This window comes from Solanum pennellii, chromosome 6 (assembly GCF_001406875.1).
Source record: "Solanum pennellii chromosome 6, SPENNV200".
NCBI classification, from domain to species: domain Eukaryota; kingdom Viridiplantae; phylum Streptophyta; class Magnoliopsida; order Solanales; family Solanaceae; genus Solanum; species Solanum pennellii.
This window is the reverse complement of record NC_028642.1, coordinates 52,502,816-52,528,982: the sequence shown is the minus strand read 5'-3', so window position 1 is coordinate 52,528,982 and position 26,167 is coordinate 52,502,816. Positions and strand designations below refer to the sequence as shown.

The 26,167-nt window shown below is 34.2% G+C and overlaps 2 protein-coding genes across 2 annotated transcripts; one reads left to right on the top strand and one right to left on the bottom strand.

The window, feature by feature from the left end:
* The first annotated feature begins 11,125 nt into the window (after positions 1 to 11,125).
* LOC107023661 (katanin p60 ATPase-containing subunit A1) lies at positions 11,126 to 17,735 on the top strand. The gene is made up of 7 exons (XM_015224420.2): positions 11,126 to 11,433; positions 11,968 to 12,430; positions 12,801 to 12,998; positions 13,366 to 13,610; positions 13,966 to 14,124; positions 14,216 to 14,303; positions 17,104 to 17,735. The coding sequence occupies exons 1-7, from the start codon at positions 11,312 to 11,314 to the stop codon at positions 17,383 to 17,385; spliced, it is 1,557 nt and encodes a 518-aa protein (XP_015079906.1). The 5' UTR covers positions 11,126 to 11,311; the 3' UTR covers positions 17,386 to 17,735.
* Positions 17,736 to 18,292: 557 nt separating this feature from the next.
* Positions 18,293 to 19,588, bottom strand: LOC107021225 (protein CDI-like). The gene is made up of 2 exons (XM_015221839.2): positions 19,394 to 19,588; positions 18,293 to 19,301 (listed from the first exon to the last, which is right to left on the bottom strand). Exon 2 carries the CDS (start codon positions 19,277 to 19,279, stop codon positions 18,542 to 18,544), a length of 738 nt encoding a protein of 245 aa, XP_015077325.1. The 5' UTR covers positions 19,280 to 19,301; positions 19,394 to 19,588; the 3' UTR covers positions 18,293 to 18,541.
* Positions 19,589 to 26,167: the final 6,579 nt, after the last annotated feature.

The following is a 26,167-nucleotide window of genomic DNA, read 5'->3' as shown; positions in this document are numbered from 1 at the left end:
TTAAGCAATTGGTGACATGTCTTACAGGGTTGGTTTTAATTGTCAATTAAATACTTTAATTTGTATTTTTTGTGACATATAATCACATGACGCTAATATGATACATTAATTTTAGAAATATTTAGTTGTTACTTAGTAAATTAAGTTGAAGTACTTGTTAGAAGAAAAAAAGCCATAAAAGATAAAGTTTTGAAGCGTGAAAGATCATTATATTTCAAGAGTTATTACATGTATATTCTTTAAGGAATGACAAACAATTCTTTATCATGATACAACAAAACCTGAAAGATATATGCGATTTAGTAAACTACTTCTTAGAATACTTGAATTTATAATTAAATATAAAAAGTCACTTTTTTCGTTAATAGACACAATAAAAAGTCACTTTTTCGTGAACAGACGCAATCTTTAGTTGCTTTCTTTATAAACAGACGTAACATTTTGAATAATTAAAAGTTAAATATTATATTTAACTTTTTAAGTAAATAATTGCTCAAAATAAATCTCTAAATTAAGTAGAGATCTAATCCAACGGCAAAAACCAAGATCAAATCCAAGTCATTTATATATATATATAAAAAAGTAAACTTTACTCAATTAATAGACTTTATGTGTTAGGTCTTGAATAACCTTAAGGGTGGCCTTTCCCCAATGTGAGAACATACCTGATCCCACAATATTATAACTATCTCAACAGTGTTCAATTGAAACTGTGAGAAACGTATCAAAGTGTATAAATATACACGTGCATACTCAAAGTTTAGGTATTTACTTGTATGATGATAAGGTCAAATTTAAATATATGTTTATATAATATGCCTAACAAAATTGTGTACTAAGGCTGAAATTAAAAGGATTCCAATCTAAACTAGAAAAAATCAACGACAAACATTTAATTTTTCTTTTATGGTAATGTTTATCAATTTTTTTGGTGAAACAATCATAAAGAAGAGAAGAAATAGTCAAATTTATTTTCGCAATGTACGCGATTATTATAATGATCTAATCTTATTTATAATTATTCGAAATAGTTATTTTAATTCTATATTGCATGACATGACGATAAAATAAACATCACAATGACATGATACTTTACCGTCCTAGCTATTTCTCCTCCGCCCCTTATTCGACACGTATCTCCTCAAATCCTACTAGTACTGAGTGGTAAAACAGTAAAAGTGAAAGGCAAATAGTAAAGATGAGTTGAGTGATTGATGACTCTAATTTCCAGAATTGGAGAAGCCTAGTTAGAGGATAGAAATTTCTCCAATATATATGCAATGACTACCTACCTGAAATATACTAACCTCCCACCCCCAAAATCAACCACTCCCTATAGCTAAAAAACATAATTTTGTAGCTTGTTGACCTTATCATGTGAGTGGTCAATTTTTGGTAACCTTTATTAAAAATCAATTATATACATCCAAATATGGCAATTTGGGGGCCTTATAAGTTGATTCTACCATGTGTACTCAAGTAGTTGTTTTTTTTAATTGATATGTGGTGCTTGTTGTGCTGACAACCATGATATTTTTTATTTTACTTTTCCCTTTGTTCTTACATGTTCTAATTATTTATTTCCCTTTATTCTAATTGGAGTTACAATTTTTAAAGCAACAAATTAATTATACATAGATTGATACATTTTAAGAGCAGTAAAACAAATAACGGTGTTTTAATTTCTCATAAATCCAATAAATTACCCATCAAAGGCATTCATGAGATGTTGTAGGATTTTACAAGACGAGTTTTATTTGAGTTAGGATTCTCAAAAAGGTAGTTTATCCTCAACCCTATCTCATATATGTACGTATAAAGGGTAATATATTTTTTTAAAGAGGCTTATGAAATATTCTGTAAATTAATGACATATTCACAAGGGGATCAAAATATGTCTGACTCCTCTTGATAATCAAATACTTCAACAAGATTCACAAATTTTTGATGGTAAAATACTTTAAGAATTCACAAATCATTTTAAGAAGATTCACAAATTCTTTCATGGAGATCAAGTCAAAATCATCATAGTTTGAGAAAAACAAGAAATTCAAATCATCCTAGTTTGAGAAATACGTCGTTAATGATTTCGAATTATGAAGAAAACGGAGAAATCCTAAAAGAGAAAAGAATGAAGGGAGAAACGGAACTGTAACCATATTATTTTATCAATAATATTCTTGTTTCTTCCGAGTTTATATATAGTTAATTATTTTCCATATATATTTAAAATTTGTTACTTACCACTTGCATGTCTTAGAGGTATCAGTGCACTTGGTTATTATATTAGCAAGTGGTCACATAATTGATCAACATGCAAGAAAAACTTTCGAAATTGAAAACACTGCAACACAAACGACTTGCATATATACTACAATATATCTGTCAAATTTTAACTTTTAATTTGAGAATTGACCATATGGATCTCTAGTGGAATTATTTATTGATTTAGAGAAGGATAAGTTTTTTTAGTAAAGCGGCAGATCAAATCACTTCAATTGGTTACAAGTTGCAAAAATATGGCTGCACACAAATTGTATTTGAATTTCGGCCAATCTTGTGATATGCCGAATACGGATTTGAGATTTAAGACAGCGATAATGCTTGCACGATTTCCAATGAAAAAACTTAAAATTCCGTGAATCGTTTGGTACCTGGTTAGAGTTACGTGACTTATAATAAGTAAAAATTTAAGGAATCCCATAGTGTAATTCAATAATTTCATTCTGTCCCGACAAATTTAGTATTTACAAAAAATCCCTTAAATTTGTTGAGCCGTGATACTTTAGACTCTAGTGATACATGGTAAATGATACATGGTAATTTTAAACTGTTGAGAAAAAAAAGGGGAAAAAACGGTATAGTTAATGTTGTTAATAAAACAGCTAAATTTACGGTAACATATCATTAATCAACATAAAATCAGCACTTAATTGGATATTAATTTCAAATTTTGAAAAACAAAGATTATATCATCTATTTTGAAAACAATTTTTTTGAACAATCTGTTAAATTTCGAACTACAGTAATTTTATTGTTGTTACAGTGGATTTTTCAAGATGAATACTTCGATTTTGATGAGACATTCCGGAATTTGGGTGAACAAATTGCAGAATGAAAGTTACAAAATCGACGGAATCGTTGTTGGAGATTCAATTTCGTATCTAATACATGTATCAGAAACGTCGACTAAACAATATACACACTGATTCTATATGTATCATCAAGTACAGTTGATGACACATTTATTAAACTTAGTGAATGATACATTATAACAATTTTCAAAACATGTATCAGTACATCAACTAAACAACTAATACCTTACTGATACATGATATCAGTTTTCAGAAATTCATATTATATGCAAAACATGTGATACATATCTACTACATGTATCAGTGAATTGACTAAACACTGTACACACTGATTCTATATGTATCATCAAGCACAGTTGATGACGCATTTACTAAACTTATTGAATGATACATTATAACAATTTTCAAAATTTCATGATACATATAAAATATTATGATACACAACAAATTCATGTATCAATTCACCATCTAAAATACTATACACACTTATTCAAATGTATCGGCAAGCACACTAGATTCCTTAAAATTTTTACTAATTTCAGCAAACAGTTTTAAGTACCAAAATACTAACCCCAGACAATGTAGGCCTAACAAACTTACTCTTTGAGTCCTGTTTGGCCTTATGCAAAGTTGATGCTAGAGGAAGAGGAAGGGGAAGTGGTAACTGGGCGAATGTATTGGGATGAGATGAAGATTGTCTACTTGTTTTTATCACCTTAACTTCTTCTAAGGCAAGAGGCACTGATTCTTATGTTTTTGGTGTGTAAGCAAGCAAAAAATATGGAAGTAAGAACAAAACGGTAGAAAGATATGGAAGTTATCCTGCTTCCTGATTTTTTGAATTTTGAAATTCAAAATTTCAAAATTTGGTCTTTTATTTAAAATTAATTAAATTTAATAATTCAAAATCAAAAAGCTGATTAAAAAATTGAGTGTTTAAATGGATAAAATTTAAAATTCAAAAACTAATTTAAGAGGTTGAGTGTTTTAATGGAGAAAAAATAGGCATTAAAATTGGTAAATGTGTATTATAGGAGAGAGAGTGTAATGTATCTAAAAAATTACACTAAAATAAAAAAAAAGGGAATTATGTAATATTTAAAAAATGTAGGGAAAATTAGAGAATATAAAAATTATAGTTGTGTATTTAAGTTATTTTTCCTTATAATAATGTAAAGATTAGTTATAAATGAATTTATGCACATATTGATTATGTGTGAGATAGAATTTTTTGTACCGTTATTTAGAGGCGATAAATATTGACATTAATAAAGAGTGCTAAAATTTTAACCGGCATTAGTTAAGTGTCATTAGTATCGATGTCGCTAAAGCTTTAGGAAAATATACAAAGAGTGTTTTTTGCCGTTAAAAATACATATTTAGCGGCAATTAATTCTTAATTGCTGCTAATAATCATTTTGATATGATGAAATCACCAAATTTAGTCTATCTACCTAGTAAACCTCATATAATTTATACATAAATTAATATATGGCTAACTTATTTCTTATTCAACTAACAAATGACCCTCGAATATGTAAATGCACCTATACATTTTTTCTTTTCTCTATCAGAAATTTAGAATCTGATCGTTTTTACTGGAAACACTTGTTTTTATATTTACATTTCATGTCATTTTTTACTTCCATATTATAAAGGGGGATTATACAAATAGGTTTTAATGTTCACGTCTCTAAAGTTTACTAAAGGCCTTCCTCAAAGACTTTGTCAAATGTAGGGGTGGCAAACGATTGATTTTTGCACTCATATGGTTTGAGAAAAAATGGGTTGGATCATAATTCATCCAAATATAATATGTCAAATATGGATTTGGTCAAATATAATTTGANGTCAAAATGGTTCTGACCCATTTAACCAAAATTAGTTTTTCAAAAACATAAATGTACCCCTCTCCACATACCCTACCCCCCACACACAACTTTCACCAACCTACCCCTAAAAACTTATTTTTCAAAAATTAAATCTGTTTTCAAATAATAAAAAAATTTACCCTGTCCCCTGACAACCCCCTGCCCCCCACCCCACCTTCCACCAACATATCCTATTTTTTTTCAAAAAAAAAAATCTGTTTTTGCAACAACAAAAAAAAAAGTTCAACCTCTCCTCCCCGACATTCTCAGCCCCCCACCCCCACTACACCCCAACTTTCACCAACCTACCTCTAAATTCTTTTTTATCGAGTGAAAGTGAAAATAAGTGATCTAATATGGATCAAATGGATACCCATATTGAATCCATTTGGACCATATTTGAAGAGACTTTTAAAATAGCTTAAAACCCATATTTGACCAATTATAATAATATGAACGATCCAAGTCATTATATATGATTAAAATGGGCTCATTTTATTAATAGTAAAAATTTAAGGAATCCCATAGTGTAATTCAATAATTACACTCTGTCCCGACAAATTTAGTATTTACTAAAAATCCCTTAAAATTGTTGTGCCGTGATACTTTAGACTCTAGTGATACATGGTAAATGATACATGGTAATTTTAAACTGTTAAGAAAAAAATGGGGAAAAACGGTACATTTAATCTTGTTAACTAAAACAGCTCAATTTACGGTAACAGATCATTAATCAGCATTAAATCAGCACGTAATTGGATATTAATTTCAAATTTTGAAAATCAAAGATTATATCATCGACTAAACACTATACACACTGATTCTATATGTATCATCAAGCACAGTTGATGACGCAGTTATTAAACTTAGTGAATGATACATTATAACAATTTTCAAAACCTCATGATACATAGAAAATATTATGATACACAACAAATTCATGTATCAATGCATCATCTAAAACACAATACATACTGATTCAAAAAGTATCAGCAAGCACACTTGATGGCGCATTTATTGAAATTAATCACTGATACATGATAAAGAATTTAAAAACCCTTGATACATAGGAAATCATATGATACACATCTAGTTCATGTGTCAAAGCATAGACTAAACATTATAATCCACTTAGTACTCATGTATTAAACCTATTGTCTGATACATGATAATAATTTTCATGATTTTTTGATACATATTGGATTCCTTAAAATTTTTAATAATTTCAACAACAGTTTTAAGTACAAAAATACAAACCCGAAACAATGTAGGCCTAACAACAATGTTTGCTGCTTCTTTTTTCTTTTTTTTGTTGTATTTTGACAACCTTTGATTTTGATGTTTCGCTAGAGTCTTTGTTTGAATCCTTCTGAAGATTCATAGGATCATGCAAAGACTTTTTTCTATTTTCTTTCCAATTTTCATCGTCGGAATCATATATCCTTCTATTAATTAACGAATCCATTACTATGATGTAATAGAACAATTAACCAAAACAAAAAAGGGAAGAAAAGAAGAACTGATGATGGATTAAGAAGAAAAAGAAGAAACCAATAAAAGATGCTGGGTTAAGAAAAAGAAAGACGATGATGGATTAAGAAGAATAAGAAGAAACTAATAAAAGATGCTGGTTTAAGAAGAAGAAAGACGATGATGGAGAAAGAAGAACTGGAAACGTGATGAAGGAAGAAAGAGAAATTGTCCAAATTTTTGAAATTTCAAATTTTTTGAATTTTGAAATTCAAAATTTCAAAATTGGGTGTTTTAATTAAAATTAATAATTCAAAATCCAAAAACTGATTTAGAAGATTGAGTGTTTTAATGGAGAAAAAATAGGCATTATATTGGGTAATTGTGTATTATAGGAGAGAGAATGTTATGTATCTATACACTTCTACTAAAATTAAAAAAAAAAGGAAATTATGTAATATTTAAAAAAAGAAGGGAAAATTAGAGAATATAAAACTTATAGTTGTGTATTTAAGTTATTTTTCCTTATTAATATGGGCTGAAATTGCTACCCCCAATCAAATGATTGGGCTCAGTTATGTATTGGGCTTTCTTAGAGAAATACACCCTAATTTGTAGGCCCAATAGTATGGGCTCGTCTAGGGGGCCCAATAGGCCCAATTGAACCAGTACCCTTCCCCTTGGGGACTTGAACTACATAATCCGGAGGCAAACCAATATGGCATAAATCATTAAGGTATACTTATAGTTTGAATGATTTAATGAGAGGAGAATCATGTTAATTAACTATATAACTACTAGGTATTAGTAGTCTATATACAAATACATGTCATGTATTATTAATTTGATATATATAAATAACAATTGACATATTAATTTTTATTCATAAATATGACTAAAAATATCTGATAAAAGAACAATTTAAAACACTAAATTTTCTCTATACGCGAATTCGTATCAAAATATCCAACACAACAAAAGAACCTTTTTTTCTTACAAGAATATATAAAAAGATTTGTTTGAGTTAGTTGGAAGATTTTTTTTTAGCTAGAAATAAGAAAGGTTTAGTTTGAGATCCAACTAGAATCTCTTTTATATAGGGTTGGACATAAATATCGAAAAATTAAAATATCGAATCAAATAGAATTATTTCGATATCTCAATTTTGATTTTTCGGTATATATATTTGTACTTTCTATATTTCGGTTCGGTTTCAATATGTGGATTTTGTTTTTTCAGTATTTTGGTTTGATCAAAATATATTACTTTCTATGTCCCATTTTATTTGAAGTAGTTTGACTCGACACAAATGTTAAAATAAAGAAAGAAAGACTTTTGAAATTTGTAGTCAAAATGAATGATATAAATCTCTGTGGCTATAAATTATGTCATTAAGGTAAAATAGACATTTTATAGTTAAATTATTTACTTAATATATAAATGTTTCATTATTTTTGGGACTAAGGGACAGAGGGAGTATATTATAATACATGTTAATATTATATTGTAGGTAAAATTATGTCAGTTTTCAAATAATTTTAGGCCAAATTAGGTCAGCCTTTTCAAACTTGACCATCGACATTAAGGCAGTGATCAAAAGCAGGCAACAACCGACTGTCTTAAAATAGTAGGCCAGCATCAGACTGACGACCACCAGCACTACAGTAGGTACTATATTGGGTATTTTGATTTTTTTTTAATTATATCTTCTTCAGTTCTTCGGTTCTACTATATTTGGTATTTGGTATTTTGGTACCAAACATGTATATCAAGAACTGAGAATCGAAAAAATTGAACTGAATTACCAAATGCCCAGCCCTACTTTTATGGATTGAAATCTAGTATATTATAATCAATTTGAGAATATTTAAAAGGAGTTATAATATGTCTTTAAGATTGTTAATTAGGTAAACTTTACTATAAAGAGTAACATTGAAAACCACATAACAACGATGACATAACCTAGCGATACTTAATTTCAAAAAATTATCTAATACATATAACTATAGTTAGGATTTTATATCGAATCTCTACTCTATCTACCTCTCTCATTCCTGTCACTCTCCCTCTCTTGCTTTCGTTGCTCCTCTCACATCCCTTTCTTGTATGGTCTCTCTCTATAATCATTGCATGAATCTTTCATTTTTTTTTCTATTTCTGTCTCTTATATTAATAAGAATCCATTAAAGTTTTACCAAAAATTAATTTTATTTATATGTACCTGCATTTCTTGGTATTCAATATTTCATAAGTATTCGTTGATTGTTGATTCATTTTTTTATCAGATAAACATGTTTATATCAAAAAATTTCATTTTGTGTTGTTAATTTGTTGTATAATGTTTTACATCAGTAGGTTAGAAACATGTATCGAACTGTATCAGACTTTTCTTCTCTTTTGAATCGTCCTATTCTTTTTAGATTGATAGATTTCCGTGTTTCGAAAAAAAATTGACAAACATGTTATCAAACAATATCTTCGTGGATTGATACAACCAATTGTATCAAATATATATTAGAATTACAAATATAATTATTATCAAACTGTATTTGTGTTTGAAAGAAAATGAATATAACTATTATTCGAAAAATATATATTTATATATTTATTTTAGGAGTGATACAATTTGTATTTATGTATTTTAATTTCAATTTCGAAGTTATCTTCTTGTGAATTGGGAGAGAGATGAGCGAAAATTGCGTGTGAGAGAAAATTGTATATATGAGTATATATATATCTTGATTTCAATTGAAATATCATGTTGTATCAAAAATAAATACATCTCGTCTCTCTTATCTACCTCTCTCGTTTCTAAAATTGTTGCTATAAATACTCCATCTGCCGTTAATTACTTGTTCACTCTTTCTTTTTAGTTATCCCTAATCATTTATCCATTTTGACAAATCAAAAAAGGACAATTTTTTTTACCTATTATATTCTCAAATAATTGACAAGTCATTAGGAACAGAGGAAGTATAATTAGACAAATTATTACTCCCTCCGTCCCATTTTATGTGACAACATTTGACCGGACACGGAGTTTAAGAAATAATTAAGACTTTAAAATGTTTACCAAATTGCCCTTCAAAAAAGTGAACTCATATTTTTCTCTCCTCATAAATGTATTAGGTACTATCTTTAAAATTAAGTGGGATCAACAAGGGTAAAAAAGAAATTCTACATTTAAATACTTACCATATAAGAAAATGTAACATACCTTTTGAAACGACTTAAGTCATCCACAGCCACTCAAACTTGTCCATATAATTCATTTAGACACCTCAACTTAACGTTATACCTATTGAACACCTCTACTAACTCAAATTTGAACCATTTGAACATTTTTTTAACATTCAACTAAAAGTATAAAATTTGTGTAACTCACTCGCGATGATATGGAAAATTGACGAATTAATGATATACATGTGGCATTTAAAATTGAAATAATAATTAAAAATTTATAAATAAATTTTTTAAAAAAGGAAAAGGGCATGTCCAGCGGTCCGCCCGCCGCCGACCTTACAGCCTTTTCAATTCAAATTCTTTTGGGTGATGAAGAAGAAATTTTTACTTTTTAAAGGATGTAGTGCTTACTACCTGAATATGATAGTGGTGAGGGAGAATGTTAAGTGGCTGAATATAAGAAGGAAAGAGAAGAGTGGATAGTGGTGGTAATAACGGTGGCGGGTGCAGTGGGAATGGTTGTGGTGGTGCCGGCAGACGCGGTGGAAATGGGTTATGGTGAAAGAAGAAAGAAGAAGAAAGAGATTTTAAAAATATAGCTAAAAATTGATGGTCACACGCTGAACATGTGTGAAATGCACTTTCCATGCCATGTCAGCTAAAAGTTTTTAAGGTACTTATTTTGAATAGCTCAAGTGTTCAATTGATACATCTCTTGGTTAAGATGTCCAAATGAATTATGCAGACAAGTTTAAGTGGCTGGTGATGACTTAAGCCTTTTGAAACTGACAAAAAATGAAGTGGTGCCACATAAAATGAATGGATGAAGTACTATATTGTTAATGAAAATTTCCCAAAAGAAAGGCTAATTGTGAAGCCAATTAAACCCAAAATTCAAAGGGAAACTTACATAAATATACTATAATAAAAAATATTTACCATTTTAAATTTATTTATAGCAATAACATTTTCTTTTTCACTTGATCACTTTTAATTCATTTATAATACAAGTTTAATACATATAACAAAGATAAATATATTATTCAAATATAATACAAGTTTTAATGATGGATAATACATTTATTACACATTTTAATACACTTTTAATACAATGTGATAATTTTTTACCAAACAAACATAATATATTTCAAAAACAACTATAGTTCAGATATATTACATACATAATTCACTTTTAATACATAAAACAAATTTATCACAATATTCCTATAAATAAATAATAAACAAAAGATATCCCTAAAATCAGTAATTATTTTTTAAAAATATATTAATTCATATAATTTTTCCAAATTCAAATAGAGCAAGAGGCATTTCTCTTTTTGTGGGCTCCGCATCCTAACGGGCCTTACCGAAAAAGATGAGTCAATCAAAGTGAACCCTTTAAAATATTCAAAGATGGGGTCAATATGGTAATTTACGCTCCACTCCCTAATCATCAGATAGACCGTTAAAACGTCGTCGTATGTTGGTGGAACCAACTTCAACTTACAGTCTCCCGTCTTCCCCAGAGGCCCAGATATATATATATATATAGAGAGAGAGAGAGAAAATAGAGAGAGAGAGAGGGAGAGATATTTTCGAATTTGTTGTTGTTTGCTGAATATTTGGAAACCCTAATATTTGGGGATTTGGTTAAGGAAATTATCGACAGATTTGAGTTTTGAGGAATTGATAATGGTGGGTGCATCACTGGCAGGATTGCAAGATCATCTCAAATTGGCTAGAGAATATGCTGTTGAAGGTCTTTATGATACTTCCGTCATCTTCTTCGATGGCGCAATTGCTCAGATCAATAAGTAAGTATTTCTTTCACTCTCATTTCTGTCAGATCTCTTGTGCTTGTTGTCTCTTGTATTTTAGGAGCTACTTATCCAGTTATAGTTCACAAATGGGTCCCAAATTGGGAAATGTATGTTCCAGTTTTAGGCTTTGTCTGCTGTCAAATGTTAATCTCAATGAAATCAATTCCCAGTTAAAAGGGAGAATAACTTCTGTCACTTATAAGCACAGAGTATTTTTTTAATGAGTAAAAACAGAATCTTTTATTTGTGTAACTGAGAGTTTTGCCAAGTCATGAATGCAACTCAGGTATCTGATCTGATACTGGAGTATGGAGAAACTACTGGTTTTGATTATTTACTTCATAATATTGCTTGCATTGTCATTTTATTTTAAGATTTTGAAGCTTGAATGGAGTACCCATAATGAAATGTTGGCTTTAATCTGTTCTTCAGGGTTTTTCTAAACATAGTTATACCATTCTGAGTAGTTAATCAATGCTGTTTTGGGGCTTTTGACTGAAGTTGTTCCTTCATTTTGTCTATGCGTAGGCATGTAAACACACTTGATGATCCTTTGATTCGTTCAAAATGGATGAATGTAAAGAAAGCCATTTCCGAAGAAACTGAGGTAGTGAAACAATTGGATGCCGAGAAAAGGGCTTTTAAGGAGGTTCCTATGGGTAGACGTCCTAATTCACCTCCAATTTCAACCAAGTCGTCTTTTGTCTTTCAACCGCTTGATGAGTACCCCACCTCATCTGGTGCTCCAATGGATGACCCTGATGTTTGGAGACCACCAAGTCGGGACACAACAAGAAGACCTGGAAGAGCCGGTCAGGGGGGTATGAGAAAGTCCCCACAAGATGGAGCGTGGGCTCGTGCATCTACTACAAAGACTGGAACAACAAGCCGTGGGGGAAGGACCAGTGGCTCTACTAAGGCTGCTACTGGGGTTCGATCTTCAACTACTGGGAAAAAAGCACCTGGAAAATCTGCAAAATCCGACTCTACGGTAAATTATAGTGAACAATCTTATGCTTTGATTTTCGTTACTCTGTAATTTCCCTCTGCTTCAAATTATTCATTGGGAATTCATGTGTCTTTTGTATGCTTTGAATCTTGTGGTTAGTCATTTGCTGACTATTTATGTTGTATGTGGAAAGCTCTGAAGGTCATTCTTATGTGCCAAAAGTGTTAATTTATATCCAAATTCGTGGCTTGTATTTCCTTATATATAAGTGTGCATGTTGAATAGAAGGACCATCGGCATCATAATGCTATATATTTCCTTAACTGTTACTTACAATGTGGCGTCCTTGTTAGGCCATTGTTATGGGTTGAATCTGAATCCACCTGTTAAGAACTTCTATTCCAATTGTTAGGATGGTGAACCTGAAGAGGGGAAGAGTAAAAAAGGTCAGTACGAGGGGCCTGATGCAGACCTGGCTGCTATGCTTGAGAGAGATGTCTTGGATAATAGCCCTGGTGTGAGATGGGACGATGTTGCTGGGTTAAGTGAAGCCAAAAGACTTTTGGAGGAAGCAGTTGTTCTTCCACTGTGGATGCCAGAATATTTCCAGGTAACTTAGTTGGACTGGGAAGGTGCATTATGTGGAGTGTTGTTTTATTTGTCTTTACTCTTTAGTCATCAATGAGCATATGTACAAGTGAAGATTTAAACACATGAATTAGCCGAAATTTCTTATGATAAGGATATGGAAACGTTATATGATTTTAGGCAACAATACCTAGTGGTTATTTTCTTTCTCAAAAAATAAATAAATTACTTTCTCAAAATACCTAGTGGTTATTTTAGCAATATTTTCTTGCTAAGTGTGAGCTATTTGTTAATATTATCTTCAAAGAACTATCAAAAAGGAATGATGTGATCTTCCATGTATATGCATCATGACTCACTTTTTACTGATCAGGCATGTATCCTTGCAGGGAATCAGGAGACCATGGAAGGGTGTTCTTATGTTTGGGCCTCCTGGAACGGGAAAGACACTTTTGGCTAAGGCTGTTGCTACCGAGTGTGGGACAACATTTTTCAATGTTTCTTCTGCCACCTTGGCTTCAAAATGGCGTGGGGAGAGTGAACGCATGGTGCGGTGCTTGTTTGATCTTGCTCGCTCTTATGCTCCCAGTACAATTTTCATTGATGAGATTGATTCTCTTTGTAATGCCCGAGGGTGAGGACTTTGGCTATTGTTTAAGATACCATCTTTTCAGCTGACCTCTGTTTGGTTAAATGTTTCTTTTGAAGAATATGTATGATGTTTTACAGTAGTCTTGGATATAAAAAGCCTGATTCCTTTTATCTTTTCAAATGTAATGTAAGAAAGTTAACTTGTTAAAATGAGCAAGGTTGTTGGCACTACCTAAGTGCTGAGTTATAATACACATGTTACTTATTCAAAAAAATGAGTAAGGTTGCCTCAAAATGCTTGTCCCATGTGCCTTACTGTGAACTAATTATGGTATGTTAAATAGTTTCTTACTCTTTTCTGAGGTTGAGCCCAAGATAATGGTTGGATTTCTTTTCAGGGGTTCAGGAGAGCATGAATCATCCCGAAGGGTGAAGTCTGAACTTCTTGTTCAGGTAGATGGTGTAAGCAACTCTGCCACTAATGAAGACGGCACTCGGAAGATTGTTATGGTTTTAGCAGCTACAAACTTTCCGTGGGACATAGATGAGGCATTAAGGTTGTGTCTCATTGTATTCATTCTTTTCCTTTTATTTCGTTGAGATGCTTGTGAATGTGTCCTTGACTTAATTCTGTTAATGGAAATTCAGGAGACGTTTGGAAAAACGTATATATATTCCCCTACCTAACTTTGAGAGCCGGAAGGAGCTTATAAAGATCAATTTAAAAAGTATTGAGGTAAGTGTTATGAAATGCTTTCTCAATCTGTTTTATCTTCTGGTTTCAAAAAAATCTATTTTATCTTCTTATGTATGCTCATGTAAGCCAGTGTTTTGGATAGCAAAAGGCGACAAGGGTCTGCCTCGCCGCCTTTTTGAATTGAGGCGCCAATTAATACCAAAAACTTGAAAATATTTAATTGCATATCTAGATATCCAAAATATCAATAGCAATAACATATATTAGCAAATACTATATTATTTAGTATATAACTAAATTGAGTTGGGTAGAAATAAATATAGAAGGATTGAATTTATTTATTTATTTAAAATGTTGGCAGATTGCAAAAATGCAGTCAGTTAGCGGTAGCTTCAAAATAAAAACACAGAGTAAAAAACAGAGTCTGCACTTCTTCTTAGAGAAGAAAAATAATAATCTAAAACCATACCTGCTGAGTGCTGAGCAGCTGAGGTCTCGTCGTCAGTAGTGAGGAGAACTGGAGAAGAGAAGAAGAAGAAAGCCGCGAAGTAGTGAGGGAGGAGAACTGGAGAAAAAAGTCGCGAAGTAGTGAGGTAGGAGAACTGGAGAAGAAAGTCGCGAAGTAGTGAGAGAGGAGAACTGGAGAAGAGAGTCGCGAAGTAGTGAGGGAGTAAAACTGGAGAAGAGAGGGTCGAGAACAGAAGTGAACCTGGATTGGAAGACGGCGGGGGCACTATTAAAGTCGAATGTGAGTTAGTGAAGCAACGACACTTCATCGAAAGATATCGTCAAACAACTATAAAATCCAGTGTATATAAATATAAACTAAAAAAATCTAACATAATTCACTCTATGATTTGATGGTCTTGACCGACAGTGTACACTCTGAGACAGATAGTTCAAATCTTGCTTTAGGTTTTCTATTAGGCCTTCTTTTGGAAAAAAATTAAAATGGACAAAAAGAAAATGCAACAAGGAGAATCGAACTCGCGACCAGCGAGTTGATAAGATGTCCAACAGCCGGGTGTTTGACCACCACAGCAACTCAACTTATATGTCTTAGGGTGCACATTCAGTTAAATATTCCTTATTTCAGAATATACGTGTATATACACAAAAAAATTCCGAAGTGAACGGGTGCACATGCACCCACAACCTCAAGGGTGGTCCGCCTATAGACTCGCGAAGGTACAAGGAGAGTCACGGTGGAGAGAAGAAGTCCTAGGATTTCAAAAACACGAAATAAACCCTAATATTGCCTTTTAATTATTAAATCAGATCTTTTTTAAAAAATAATAAAAAGGTGACGCCTTGTCGCCTCGACGCATCGCGCCATTCGCCTTTTGTTGCCTTTCTGAACTCGCCACGCTTCACCAGTAAACGGCAACGAGGCATCGCCTCGCCTCATCGCGAGTGGCGAGCGTCTTTCATAACACTGCTGTAAGCTCATGCAGCTGTAGCTGCTTTTGAATATATTAGTTCTCCTTACTGCTGAATGCTGTATCGCCCTTGTAGTATTATTTGTGCTTATCAAAACTATATTTACTATGGGAAAACTCTGCGGTACAATTTGGTATATGTTTATCAATCTTGATAGCAGTGGCTAGTAATATCTTCAGCTGAGTGTTGTGGCATACCAGCGGCTGCAGCCTAAAATATAATGGAACTTCAAAAGAGTTGAAAGGAAAAGACCAATGACAAGAAAAAGCCAAAGAGATATCAAGCAATATAACATACATTTATATGCCGTTTTAGTATCACATGAACTACAGCCAACTTTAGAAACAATATGTTCTATTGAAGGCTCTTGAGTAAATAAAATGGAAAACACTTCCCTGGAGTAAATTATGGGAATGTGTGCTGGTACGGTGATACCTGTGAAAAGACATTGAGTCATTAACGGATAAAACAGTTCTTTTTAAAAATAATAATTAAGAAATGATCCTTTTAGGTGCTTGTCAGATAGGTAATGCTGTAGCAATTCTTTGGTGAAGGTTGATATGTCTGGCTTTGGAAAATGTCACTCCAAACACTTGCTATCTTTTGCATAATAAATACATAGATGTCAACTTTAGTTGTCTTATTGCAGTTTGATGAATAAGATATGTGATGTGTCTGCAGAATGTGCGGGCTTTGATGATTGTTCTAACATTATAACTCTTTCTAACATTATAACTCTGCTGTCTTATTTCATGTTTAGAATGTTTCTTCTTATGGTTTAATCTAAACAGCTGTGTTATGTAATGCTGATCTGTAGTTGAAAGTTCTTCTGACGTGTTATATAGGTTAAAGTATTTTGTAACCTTGCATTTACCAGTGCAAAACTTTACATTTTAGTTTGTTCAACCTAGAAATTGCACCCCTTCCATGTTCCAATCATTAATGTTTAAGAGCAGCACCTCAAAAATGAAAAAAACAAGTTTTAAGACTGCTTATGACTGAGACTTGGTTTCAGATGTTTGACTTTGCAGAGTACTCTGCATCCTAGATATCTCTTCTTTTGCAAGACCAGCAATTTGAGGGGTAAAGATTAATTAGGTTTTTTTGTAAAAAAAAGTAAGATAATGCCTCCATGTGAATATTCTTGGTATCCTTTTTCTTGTTCTTTTGAATTCGATACTAGCATACTTTTTCTCCGATGTCTGGAAGGCATCAACATCATAATGCTGTACTTCTCGATTTGTGCAACTGGAGTCTTTTTAATTGGGTTCTATCTTGTAAATGGATTTTCATGAGAATGTGTTTCTGAAGTTTGAAAGAATTCTACCTTGTTTATCTATCTATTTAGTTGAATGAATCTTTCTTTTAACGAAGTGCAAATGTCTACCTGTGACATCAGGTAGCTGCAGATGTGGACATTGATGAAGTAGCTCGTAAAACAGAGGGATATAGTGGAGACGACCTCACAAATGTTTGCCGAGATGCTTCTATGAATGGCATGAGGCGAAAGATAGCTGGGAAGACACGTGAGGAGATTAAGAACATGGCCAAGGATGACATTGCTAAGGATCCTGTCGCAATGTGTGACTTTGTAGAAGCTATTTCCAAAGTTCAACCGAGTGTCTCAGCAGCTGACATTGAAAAACATGAGAAATGGATGGCAGAATTTGGATCAGCTTAGGATAGTTTGATGGTGAGCAAATTCACTCAGTTTCCTTACGTTTGTCCATAGTTGGTGGTGTCGGTTATTCCGGTATTTCTTCTTACTTGTGTACTATTCAATCTTTTGATCAGCACTGGACTGATCAAAACTTATGTAAAATGACAAATCACCTGTGGTTTATACTCCATTATTCATCGGCCAATTGGAGTGTTGTTTTCTTTCAATTGGTTTACTCTTTAGCTATCGTGCAAGTGTCAATTGAAATTATGTGACAGTGTAGGCGCTCAACTTTGTAGCACTACTTGTGTCTGTAACTTTATCAAATGCAATGAAGTAGTGGCAACTTGTGAGCTCATATTTTTATCCAATACGATGTTGCAACCCACAATTGCTGTATAATTTTTATAATCGATTTTCTTAACCACAATATCATGAGAAACAAGTCTCTCTTGTTGTCAAAAAGGCTTTCTGATCCAACCACGATACTTCTTTATAGTTTCTAGATTGTGAATGCAGTGAACATCTCAACACTTGATCATATTAGAATAAGAGTACATGGTGCTTTAGCTTTACCAAGCAATGGACATACAAATATTGTCTAAGAAGAATCTTCACAAGGACAAACATCAAAAGCAACAAAACCCCTCTGCAAATGCAATTTCATTTGTAACACTAAGTAACCAGAATAAAGAACACAACCAGCGTAATCCCCGTAGGTGGAGTCTGTACACAAACCTTACTCCAATCTCGTGGAGGTAGAGATATTGTTTCCCAAAGTAACCAGAAAGCATACTTAGTATATCATTCAAAGATCAGAATGATCTTATTCTTCCCTTAAAGAATCTGTAGTGCAATATAAGATATGATTGAAAAACAGCTTACAAAGCAAAAGTCAGTAACATCAAATAACCAAAAGCATACTCAATAAATCATTCAAAGATCAAGATGATCTTATTCTTTCCTTCATGAATCTATTATGATTACAATACAAAAGATATGATTGAAAAACCAAAATCATTAAAACTAGAATACAAAGTATTTGATTTGGAATGAATCGATTACATCTCACAATCGAAACAATATGAAAGACTAAATCAAGGAAAACACATAACGAATGAATTACCTTTTAACTAAAAACTGTGTGAATCAAACCATACCAATAACCTACATTGCCTTAATCCACCTTCTTCTCTGTCGCCTTCTTATACTCCTCGAGTTCCTTTATCCACAAATCCCCAAATTGACAATCCTTCCAAGCCTCAAACCAAGGTCCACCAAGCGTATAATGAATGGACTTAGGAAATGTAGTTGGATCCCCTTCAACAACCTTATTATGCCCGACGAGGAAGTTCCAAACGAACGGAACTTCCCCAATCTCCTCATCTTCCAACCAAGTAAACCTATGGAGAAATGCCCCAGTTTCAGTATTGACAATCTCAGGTGTCAACACCTTATTCTTTGGATGCCCACAATTATAAAGAACCATTGATGACCAATTCTTCCTAGGATACACAGTTTGTACTGCCCCATCCATTTTAGTAGTTTCTTTAGGAGCATAATTATGTTGTACACACATTAAAGCATATTTATCATCCACCATATCCCTCAATTCCTTAATATCCCCTAAATACAAGAAATCACAATCAACAAACATAGCCCATCCTTCAAAATTAGCCAAATGGGGTGTCAAAAAACGAGTAAATGAAAACTCAGTGCTTTCTAATTTCCCTCTTTCACGCCAGTATAACCCTTTTTCTCTTAACTCTGATTGTTTAATGGGTATGATTTCAAGTGGGATTGAAGATCTTTTGAGAAGGGAATAACGACAGACCTCATAAGCAACATCTTCACGAGGATCATAACCTATGAAAATCTTGAATGCATTTCCATTAGAATGCACATCTGTCGACATTATTATAGTCCAAGATTTCAACCTGTAAAACCAAGAAAATCAAATGGGTAAGCAAAAAAATGATTTTTTTTTCATTTGAATGAACTAGAGGAATGTGAAAACTTGCAACTTTACCGTAGATCTGGGTTTGGACTAGATAGAGAAAAAGACAAGATTTTTTTTTCTTCTTCAAGATTTGTAGTAGAGAGATAAATGTGGAGAGGGGCAGAATTTATAGATGAGTGATTTTGTGTGAGTAATTTTAATAGCAGCGGCTTTACAGTTGTACACGCGGGTGATGCCAATTATTCCCACAACCGACACCATTCAAGAGGGGACTCGATTGGGTGATTTTTCCCCAAAACCTGTGGACTCAAAGGAGAGGATACATAATAGCGCGGTCGACATGGTATGGTATGTATCGAAATTTATAAGCTAATTTATATCATATTGAAATTTTTAATGTGATGATATTTAATATGGTGTATGGTATATATTTTACTATTTTTTTATATTTGATGTGATATTTGGTAGTTAGATTTAACATACCATATCAAACTCAAAGTAAATATTGTTATATAAATAACATGTATATTATTAAAATAAAATACTAATAAATATACAACCTAGTATTAGAATAGACTAGTTTAGAAGTTAAAACTTTGACTGCTGTATTTTGATTTAAAATGTGTTTGAATTGTAATTGATTAACAAAATGAGCTATTTGTACTTTCTTTTGAGATATTTGTTTAATTGTTGAAGTTATGATACTCTATTATACAAGTATAAGTTGAATAAATTATGATCACCAACTTACCATATTATAAAATATCAAAATTAAAAGTTAATATATAAAATCATACTGAATTAAATTGATATGATAATAGTATAATATTTTTAAAATTATATACCAAAATTACTGTATCAAACAATCGTACCATGCGTATCCCAACATAATAGAGTAATATTTTTAATAATATATAAATGAATCAATAAGAAATAGTGCAATAAATAGATGAATTTTTTTGTCTAAGAATAGATAAACACACTCAAATTAAACATATATCAAATATTGACAACTTGTTTTCGTAGACTTTAAATTAGTTAAAGAGTATGGCACGCACACTGTAAGGAGAGCGTTCGAAAACTAGAGGCGTAGGCAGCGTTTTTCTACCAAAATCAGCGCTTACCTTACTTATTAACTAATATATATATATATATATAAATATTATTTTCTCCGTTTTAATTTACGTGAATGTGTTTGACCTTATATAAAATTTTAAAATATAAGAAAAATTTATAAAATTTATAGTTGAAATAGAAATAGAATAATATTAGTACACTGCTACATGTTACGTGTGTCTATATGACTTGTGTTTTTCTGTTCCTTGGCATTCGAAGCTTGCGCAAAAGAATATGTTACCCCACAAATGCGAGTGTCCTACTCGTGTTGTCTCAACGTCAGAGTTCAAAATAGACTAGTAAATTAAGTTCGTTTGGATTGACTTAAAAGTCGGTTAAATTTATAAGTCAGTTTTTAATAAATATAAAAAATAACTTAAAATAAATTAAAAATGACTTAAATAAGTTACGAAGCATTTTGTAAGGTAAAAAACGACTTAAAATAAACCAGAAACCAAAAGTAATCTCCTCCTATTTTTTATTTTTCGACTTAAAAAATATTTAGTGTGATTTTTTATTTTTGACTTAAAAGCTACACGGGCTCTTACCATCTCCTCAGTCCTATTTTATGTTAAATAGTTTGACTAGTACGGAGTTTAAGAAAGAAAGACTTTTAAAATTTATGATCTAAAATGAATGTTAGAACTGTGACTATAAATCATTATATTAAAAATATTATTATTACTTAATATGAAAAACGTATCATTAAGTAGGTCGCATACAGAGGGAGTTGAAATGATGTTTAGTCCTAAATTATGTAGTATCTGTGATAAATTTGTAACCAATTTAACCAGGTTCTTAATTACTTCTTCTTCTAGTTGCTCTATGCAAATGATAATGGAGGGTGGATCAAGGAGAAGGATGAATCGACTTTCACGTAAATGGATAGAAAGTGATGTATTTCACATAGTACGTGAACTTCCGTTCAAACCTCAAAATTTTGCGCTCATTTGGTGTGACGTATAATAATATCAAAATGAAATATAAAATTATTTTATCCCATATTTGATTGGATGTATTAGGTAGTCATTAGATTAGTTATACCATCATTTTGTCATAGTGATTGGGATAAAATAATCTCATATCTATGTGAAAAAACTTATCCCAGAAATCATGGGACAACTTGTTCCCAACTAAATGACCCTTATATAGTACTGTAACTCATTTTGAACAAATCATCATGTCCAAGTAGCAGATGGATCAAAGATCAACTTGTGATTCAGATCAATCTTAAGATATTACATACAACTAGTTGATGCCATCCCAAGTAGAGTTTACTTGACAAGACATTTCATCTTTCGCTTCAGCCTTTGATTCTATCAACTAAAATAATGAAAGATAGTGTCGAAGAAACAACAGTAAGCCAGTAGCAACAAGGAAAATCACCAAAACTAGATACTATATCAGACCTTAAACCTTCTAGCATGACTCCTTTTCCCCTATTAACTTTCACTCAAAAAAGGTTATGCCTTGTGCTATAGGCGCATTCACCTGCCTTGATTTTCACATCCCTAGAATTGTTCTTTATTCTGTTCAGAGGCACAACATGTACCCTTAAAACACTGCTCGAAAAGAGAAACTATGACTCAAGTCAATTACTTTGAGTGTTGACAACACCAAACCATTGATCTTGCAAAATGTTGTTTTTTTCATGAAAATATGCAAATAACAATAGGACAACAAGTTCTCGAAGAAGATGTGGTGTAAATATGTGAATATGTGACTCCTTATAAGGCTTGGGCAATCCTCCTTCCTTTGAGCTAGCTTTTGGGGTGTGAGTTAGGCCTAAGACCTAATTTCACATGGTATCAGAGATTGCCCACGCACCAGATGCTAAGCACTGGGCGTGGGTGGGGTGTTAAAGAATGATAAAATGTCCCACATCGGTGGTTAATGAGATGGGTGGACTCCTTATAAGGCTTGGGCAATCCTCCTCCCTTTGAGCTAGCTTTTGGGGTGTGAGTTAGGCCTAAGACCTAATTTCACATGGTATCAGAGCAGGGCCAGTCTCACCCGATGTTGGGGCCCCCCCAAAATCAAAATTGCCCACGCACCAGATGCTAAGCACTGGGCGTGAGGTGGGGTGTTAAAGAATGACAAAAAGTCCCACATCGGTGGTTAATGAGATGGGTGGACTCCTTATAAGGCTTGGGCAATCCTCCTCCCTTTGAGCTAGCTTTTGGGGTGTGAGTTAGGCCTAAGACCTAATTTCACATGGTATCAGAGCAGGGCCCGTCTCACCCGATGTTGGGGTCCCCAAAATCAAAATTGCCCACGCACCAGATGCTAAGCACTGGGCGTGAGGTGAGGTGTTAAAGAATGACAAAAGTCCCACATCGGTGGTTAATGAGATGGGTGGACTCCTTATAAGGCTTGGGCAATCCTCCTCCCTTTGAGCTAGCTTTTAGGGTGTGAGTTAGGCCTAAGACCTAATTTCACATGGTATCAGAGCAGGGCCCGTCTCACCCGATGTTGGGGTCCCCAAAATCAAAATTGCCCACGCACCAGATGCTAAGCACTGGGCGTGAGGTGGGGTGTTAAAGAATGACAAAAAGTCCCACATCGGTGGTTAATGAGATGGGTGGACTCTTTATAAGGCTTGGACAATCCTCCTTCCTTTGAGCTAGCTTTTAGGGTGTGAGTTAGGCCTAAGACCTAATTTCACATGGTATCAGAGCAGGCCCGTTCTCACCCAATGTTGGGATCTCCAAAATTAAAATTGTCCACGCACCAGATGCTAAGCACTGGGCGTGAGGTGGGGTGTTAAAGAATGACAAAAAGTCCCACATCGGTGATTAATGAGATGGGTGGACTCCTTATAAGGCTTGGGCAATCCTCCTCCCTTTGAGCTAGCTTTTGGGGTGTGAGTTAGGCCTAAGACCTAATTTCACATGGTATCAGAGCAGGGCCCGTCTCACTAAGGCTTGGACAATCCTCCTTCCTTTGAGCTAGCTTTTAGGGCGTGAGTTAGGCCTAAGACCTAATTTCACATGGTATCAGAGCAGGGCCCGTCTCACTAAGGCTTGGACAATCCTCCTTCCTTTGAGCTAGCTTTTAGGGCGTGAGTTAGGCCTAAGACCTAATTTCACATGGTATCAGAGCAGGGCCCGTCTCACTAAGGCTTGGACAATCCTCCTTCCTTTGAGCTAGCTTTTAGGGCGTGAGTTAGGCCTAAGACCTAATTTCACATGGTATCAGAGCAGGGCCCGTCTCACTAAGGCTTGGACAATCCTCCTTCCTTTGAGCTAGCTTTTAGGGCGTGAGTTAGGCCTAAGACCTAATTTCACATGGTATCAGAGCAGGGCCCGTCTCACTAAGGCTTGGACAATCCTCCTTCCTTTGAGCTAGCTTTTAGGGCGTGAGTTAGGCCTAAGACCTAATTTCACATGGTATCAGAGCAGGGCCCGTCTCACTAAGGCTTGGACAATCCTCCTTCCTTTGAGCTAGCTTTTAGGGCGTGAGTTAGGCCTAAGACCTAATTTCACATGGTATCAGAGCAGGGCCCGTCTCACTAAGGCTTGGACAATCCTCCTTCCTTTGAGCTAGCTTTTAGGGCGTGAGTTAGGCCTAAGACCTAATTTCACATGGTATCAGAGCAGGGCCCGTCTCACTAAGGCTTGGACAATCCTCCTTCCTTTGAGCTAGCTTTTAGGGCGTGAGTTAGGCCTAAGACCTAATTTCACATGGTATCAGAGCAGGGCCCGTCTCACTAAGGCTTGGACAATCCTCCTTCCTTTGAGCTAGCTTTTAGGGCGTGAGTTAGGCCTAAGACCTAATTTCACATGGTATCAGAGCAGGGCCCGTCTCACTAAGGCTTGGACAATCCTCCTTCCTTTGAGCTAGCTTTTAGGGCGTGAGTTAGGCCTAAGACCTAATTTCACATGGTATCAGAGCAGGGCCCGTCTCACTAAGGCTTGGACAATCCTCCTTCCTTTGAGCTAGCTTTTAGGGCGTGAGTTAGGCCTAAGACCTAATTTCACATGGTATCAGAGCAGGGCCCGTCTCACTAAGGCTTGGACAATCCTCCTTCCTTTGAGCTAGCTTTTAGGGCGTGAGTTAGGCCTAAGACCTAATTTCACATGGTATCAGAGCAGGGCCCGTCTCACTAAGGCTTGGACAATCCTCCTTCCTTTGAGCTAGCTTTTAGGGCGTGAGTTAGGCCTAAGACCTAATTTCACATGGTATCAGAGCAGGGCCCGTCTCACTAAGGCTTGGACAATCCTCCTTCCTTTGAGCTAGCTTTTAGGGCGTGAGTTAGGCCTAAGACCTAATTTCACATGGTATCAGAGCAGGGCCCGTCTCACTAAGGCTTGGACAATCCTCCTTCCTTTGAGCTAGCTTTTAGGGCGTGAGTTAGGCCTAAGACCTAATTTCACATGGTATCAGAGCAGGGCCCGTCTCACTAAGGCTTGGACAATCCTCCTTCCTTTGAGCTAGCTTTTAGGGCGTGAGTTAGGCCTAAGACCTAATTTCACATGGTATCAGAGCAGGGCCCGTCTCACTAAGGCTTGGACAATCCTCCTTCCTTTGAGCTAGCTTTTAGGGCGTGAGTTAGGCCTAAGACCTAATTTCACAGGGTATCAGAGCAGGCCCGTTCTCACCCAATGTTGGGATCTCCAAAATTAAAATTGTCCACGCACCAGATGCTAAGCACTGGGCGTGAGGGGGGGGGTTAAAGAATGACAAAAAGTCCCACATCGGTGATTAATGAGATGGGTGGACTCCTTATAAGGCTTGGGCAATCCTCCTCCCTTTGAGCTAGCTTTTGGGGTGTGAGTTAGGCCTAAGACCTAATTTCACAGAATATGACCCTTAAATATGTTAAAAGTGTTTTTCTATTCTTGACAATATAGACAACATTGAACTGCCCTTGTGAAAAGAATGTATAGAGCTAAACTCTTACCAGCAACTTCTTACACAATTGAGCTCATCAGAGCTTTTGCAGCATTCATCCCTGTCTTGTCCTTGGTTCGTTTTGTGAGAGGGGGCAAACTAGACTTTCAAAGTAAATTTCTGCTTCAGCAACAAGATTACCATCACCAACATCCACCTAGTTTGGATATCTTATCGAGTCATCCTTTGGATTGTATATCATGAAAAATGATCCAAAATTTCACCTGTATTTGACAAGACGACGTTGTTTATGTGGAGGATATAGTTGATGGTAAAAGATTCTTTAATACCATACTCTTTCATAACCCACACATCTACGTGAGTTGTCGGATTCCTCACTAGACGAATGAATACAAGTGATACTCCAACCCTCATGCAAATGACCATCACAAGTAGCCCAATGAAGCTTTCGATTCACAAACTTACCCACCTCCGTGAAAAGTAACTCATTCATGTAAAGCTTCTCCAAGAATCATTCTTTAGACTATATACGTGGTACTCATTATGAAGCTTATTGTCATGTTTGTTATTCTTACAATAACTTGTATTTATAAAGTTAATAAACAGAAACAGAAACAGAAATAAGATGAAGCAGAAAATAATATAGAATACAAGAATTAATCCGAGTCCACAGAAACTACTGTGTGTCCTTAAGAAATTTAATCCCCTCACTGTACCCAAGGTTATGGATTAATTTCTCCCAAGATAAAACGGATTAAACCTGTTAAAGAAATAGCGGTACCTCAAACTTCTTTAACTTCAACGAACTTAAGAACAGCAACAAGTCACACAGACTCAGTCGATCGACACTTTGATTTTATTTGAGAGAAAAAT

What these genes read in the sequence shown, in the direction of transcription:
- LOC107023661 (XM_015224420.2), top strand. Translation starts at nt 11,312, where the DNA reads ATGGTGGGTGCATCACTGGCAGGATTGCAAGATCATCTCAAATTGGCT. An exon ending in CTGCAAAATCCGACTCTACG is followed by an intron (nt 12,431 to 12,800) that starts GTAAATTATAGT and finishes TCCAATTGTTAG; the next exon opens with GATGGTGAACCTGAAGAGGG. An exon ending in TCTCTTTGTAATGCCCGAGG is followed by an intron (nt 13,611 to 13,965) that starts GTGAGGACTTTG and finishes ATTTCTTTTCAG; the next exon opens with GGGTTCAGGAGAGCATGAAT.
- LOC107021225 (XM_015221839.2), bottom strand. Translation starts at nt 19,279, where the DNA reads ATGTCGACAGATGTGCATTCTAATGGAAATGCATTCAAGATTTTCATA.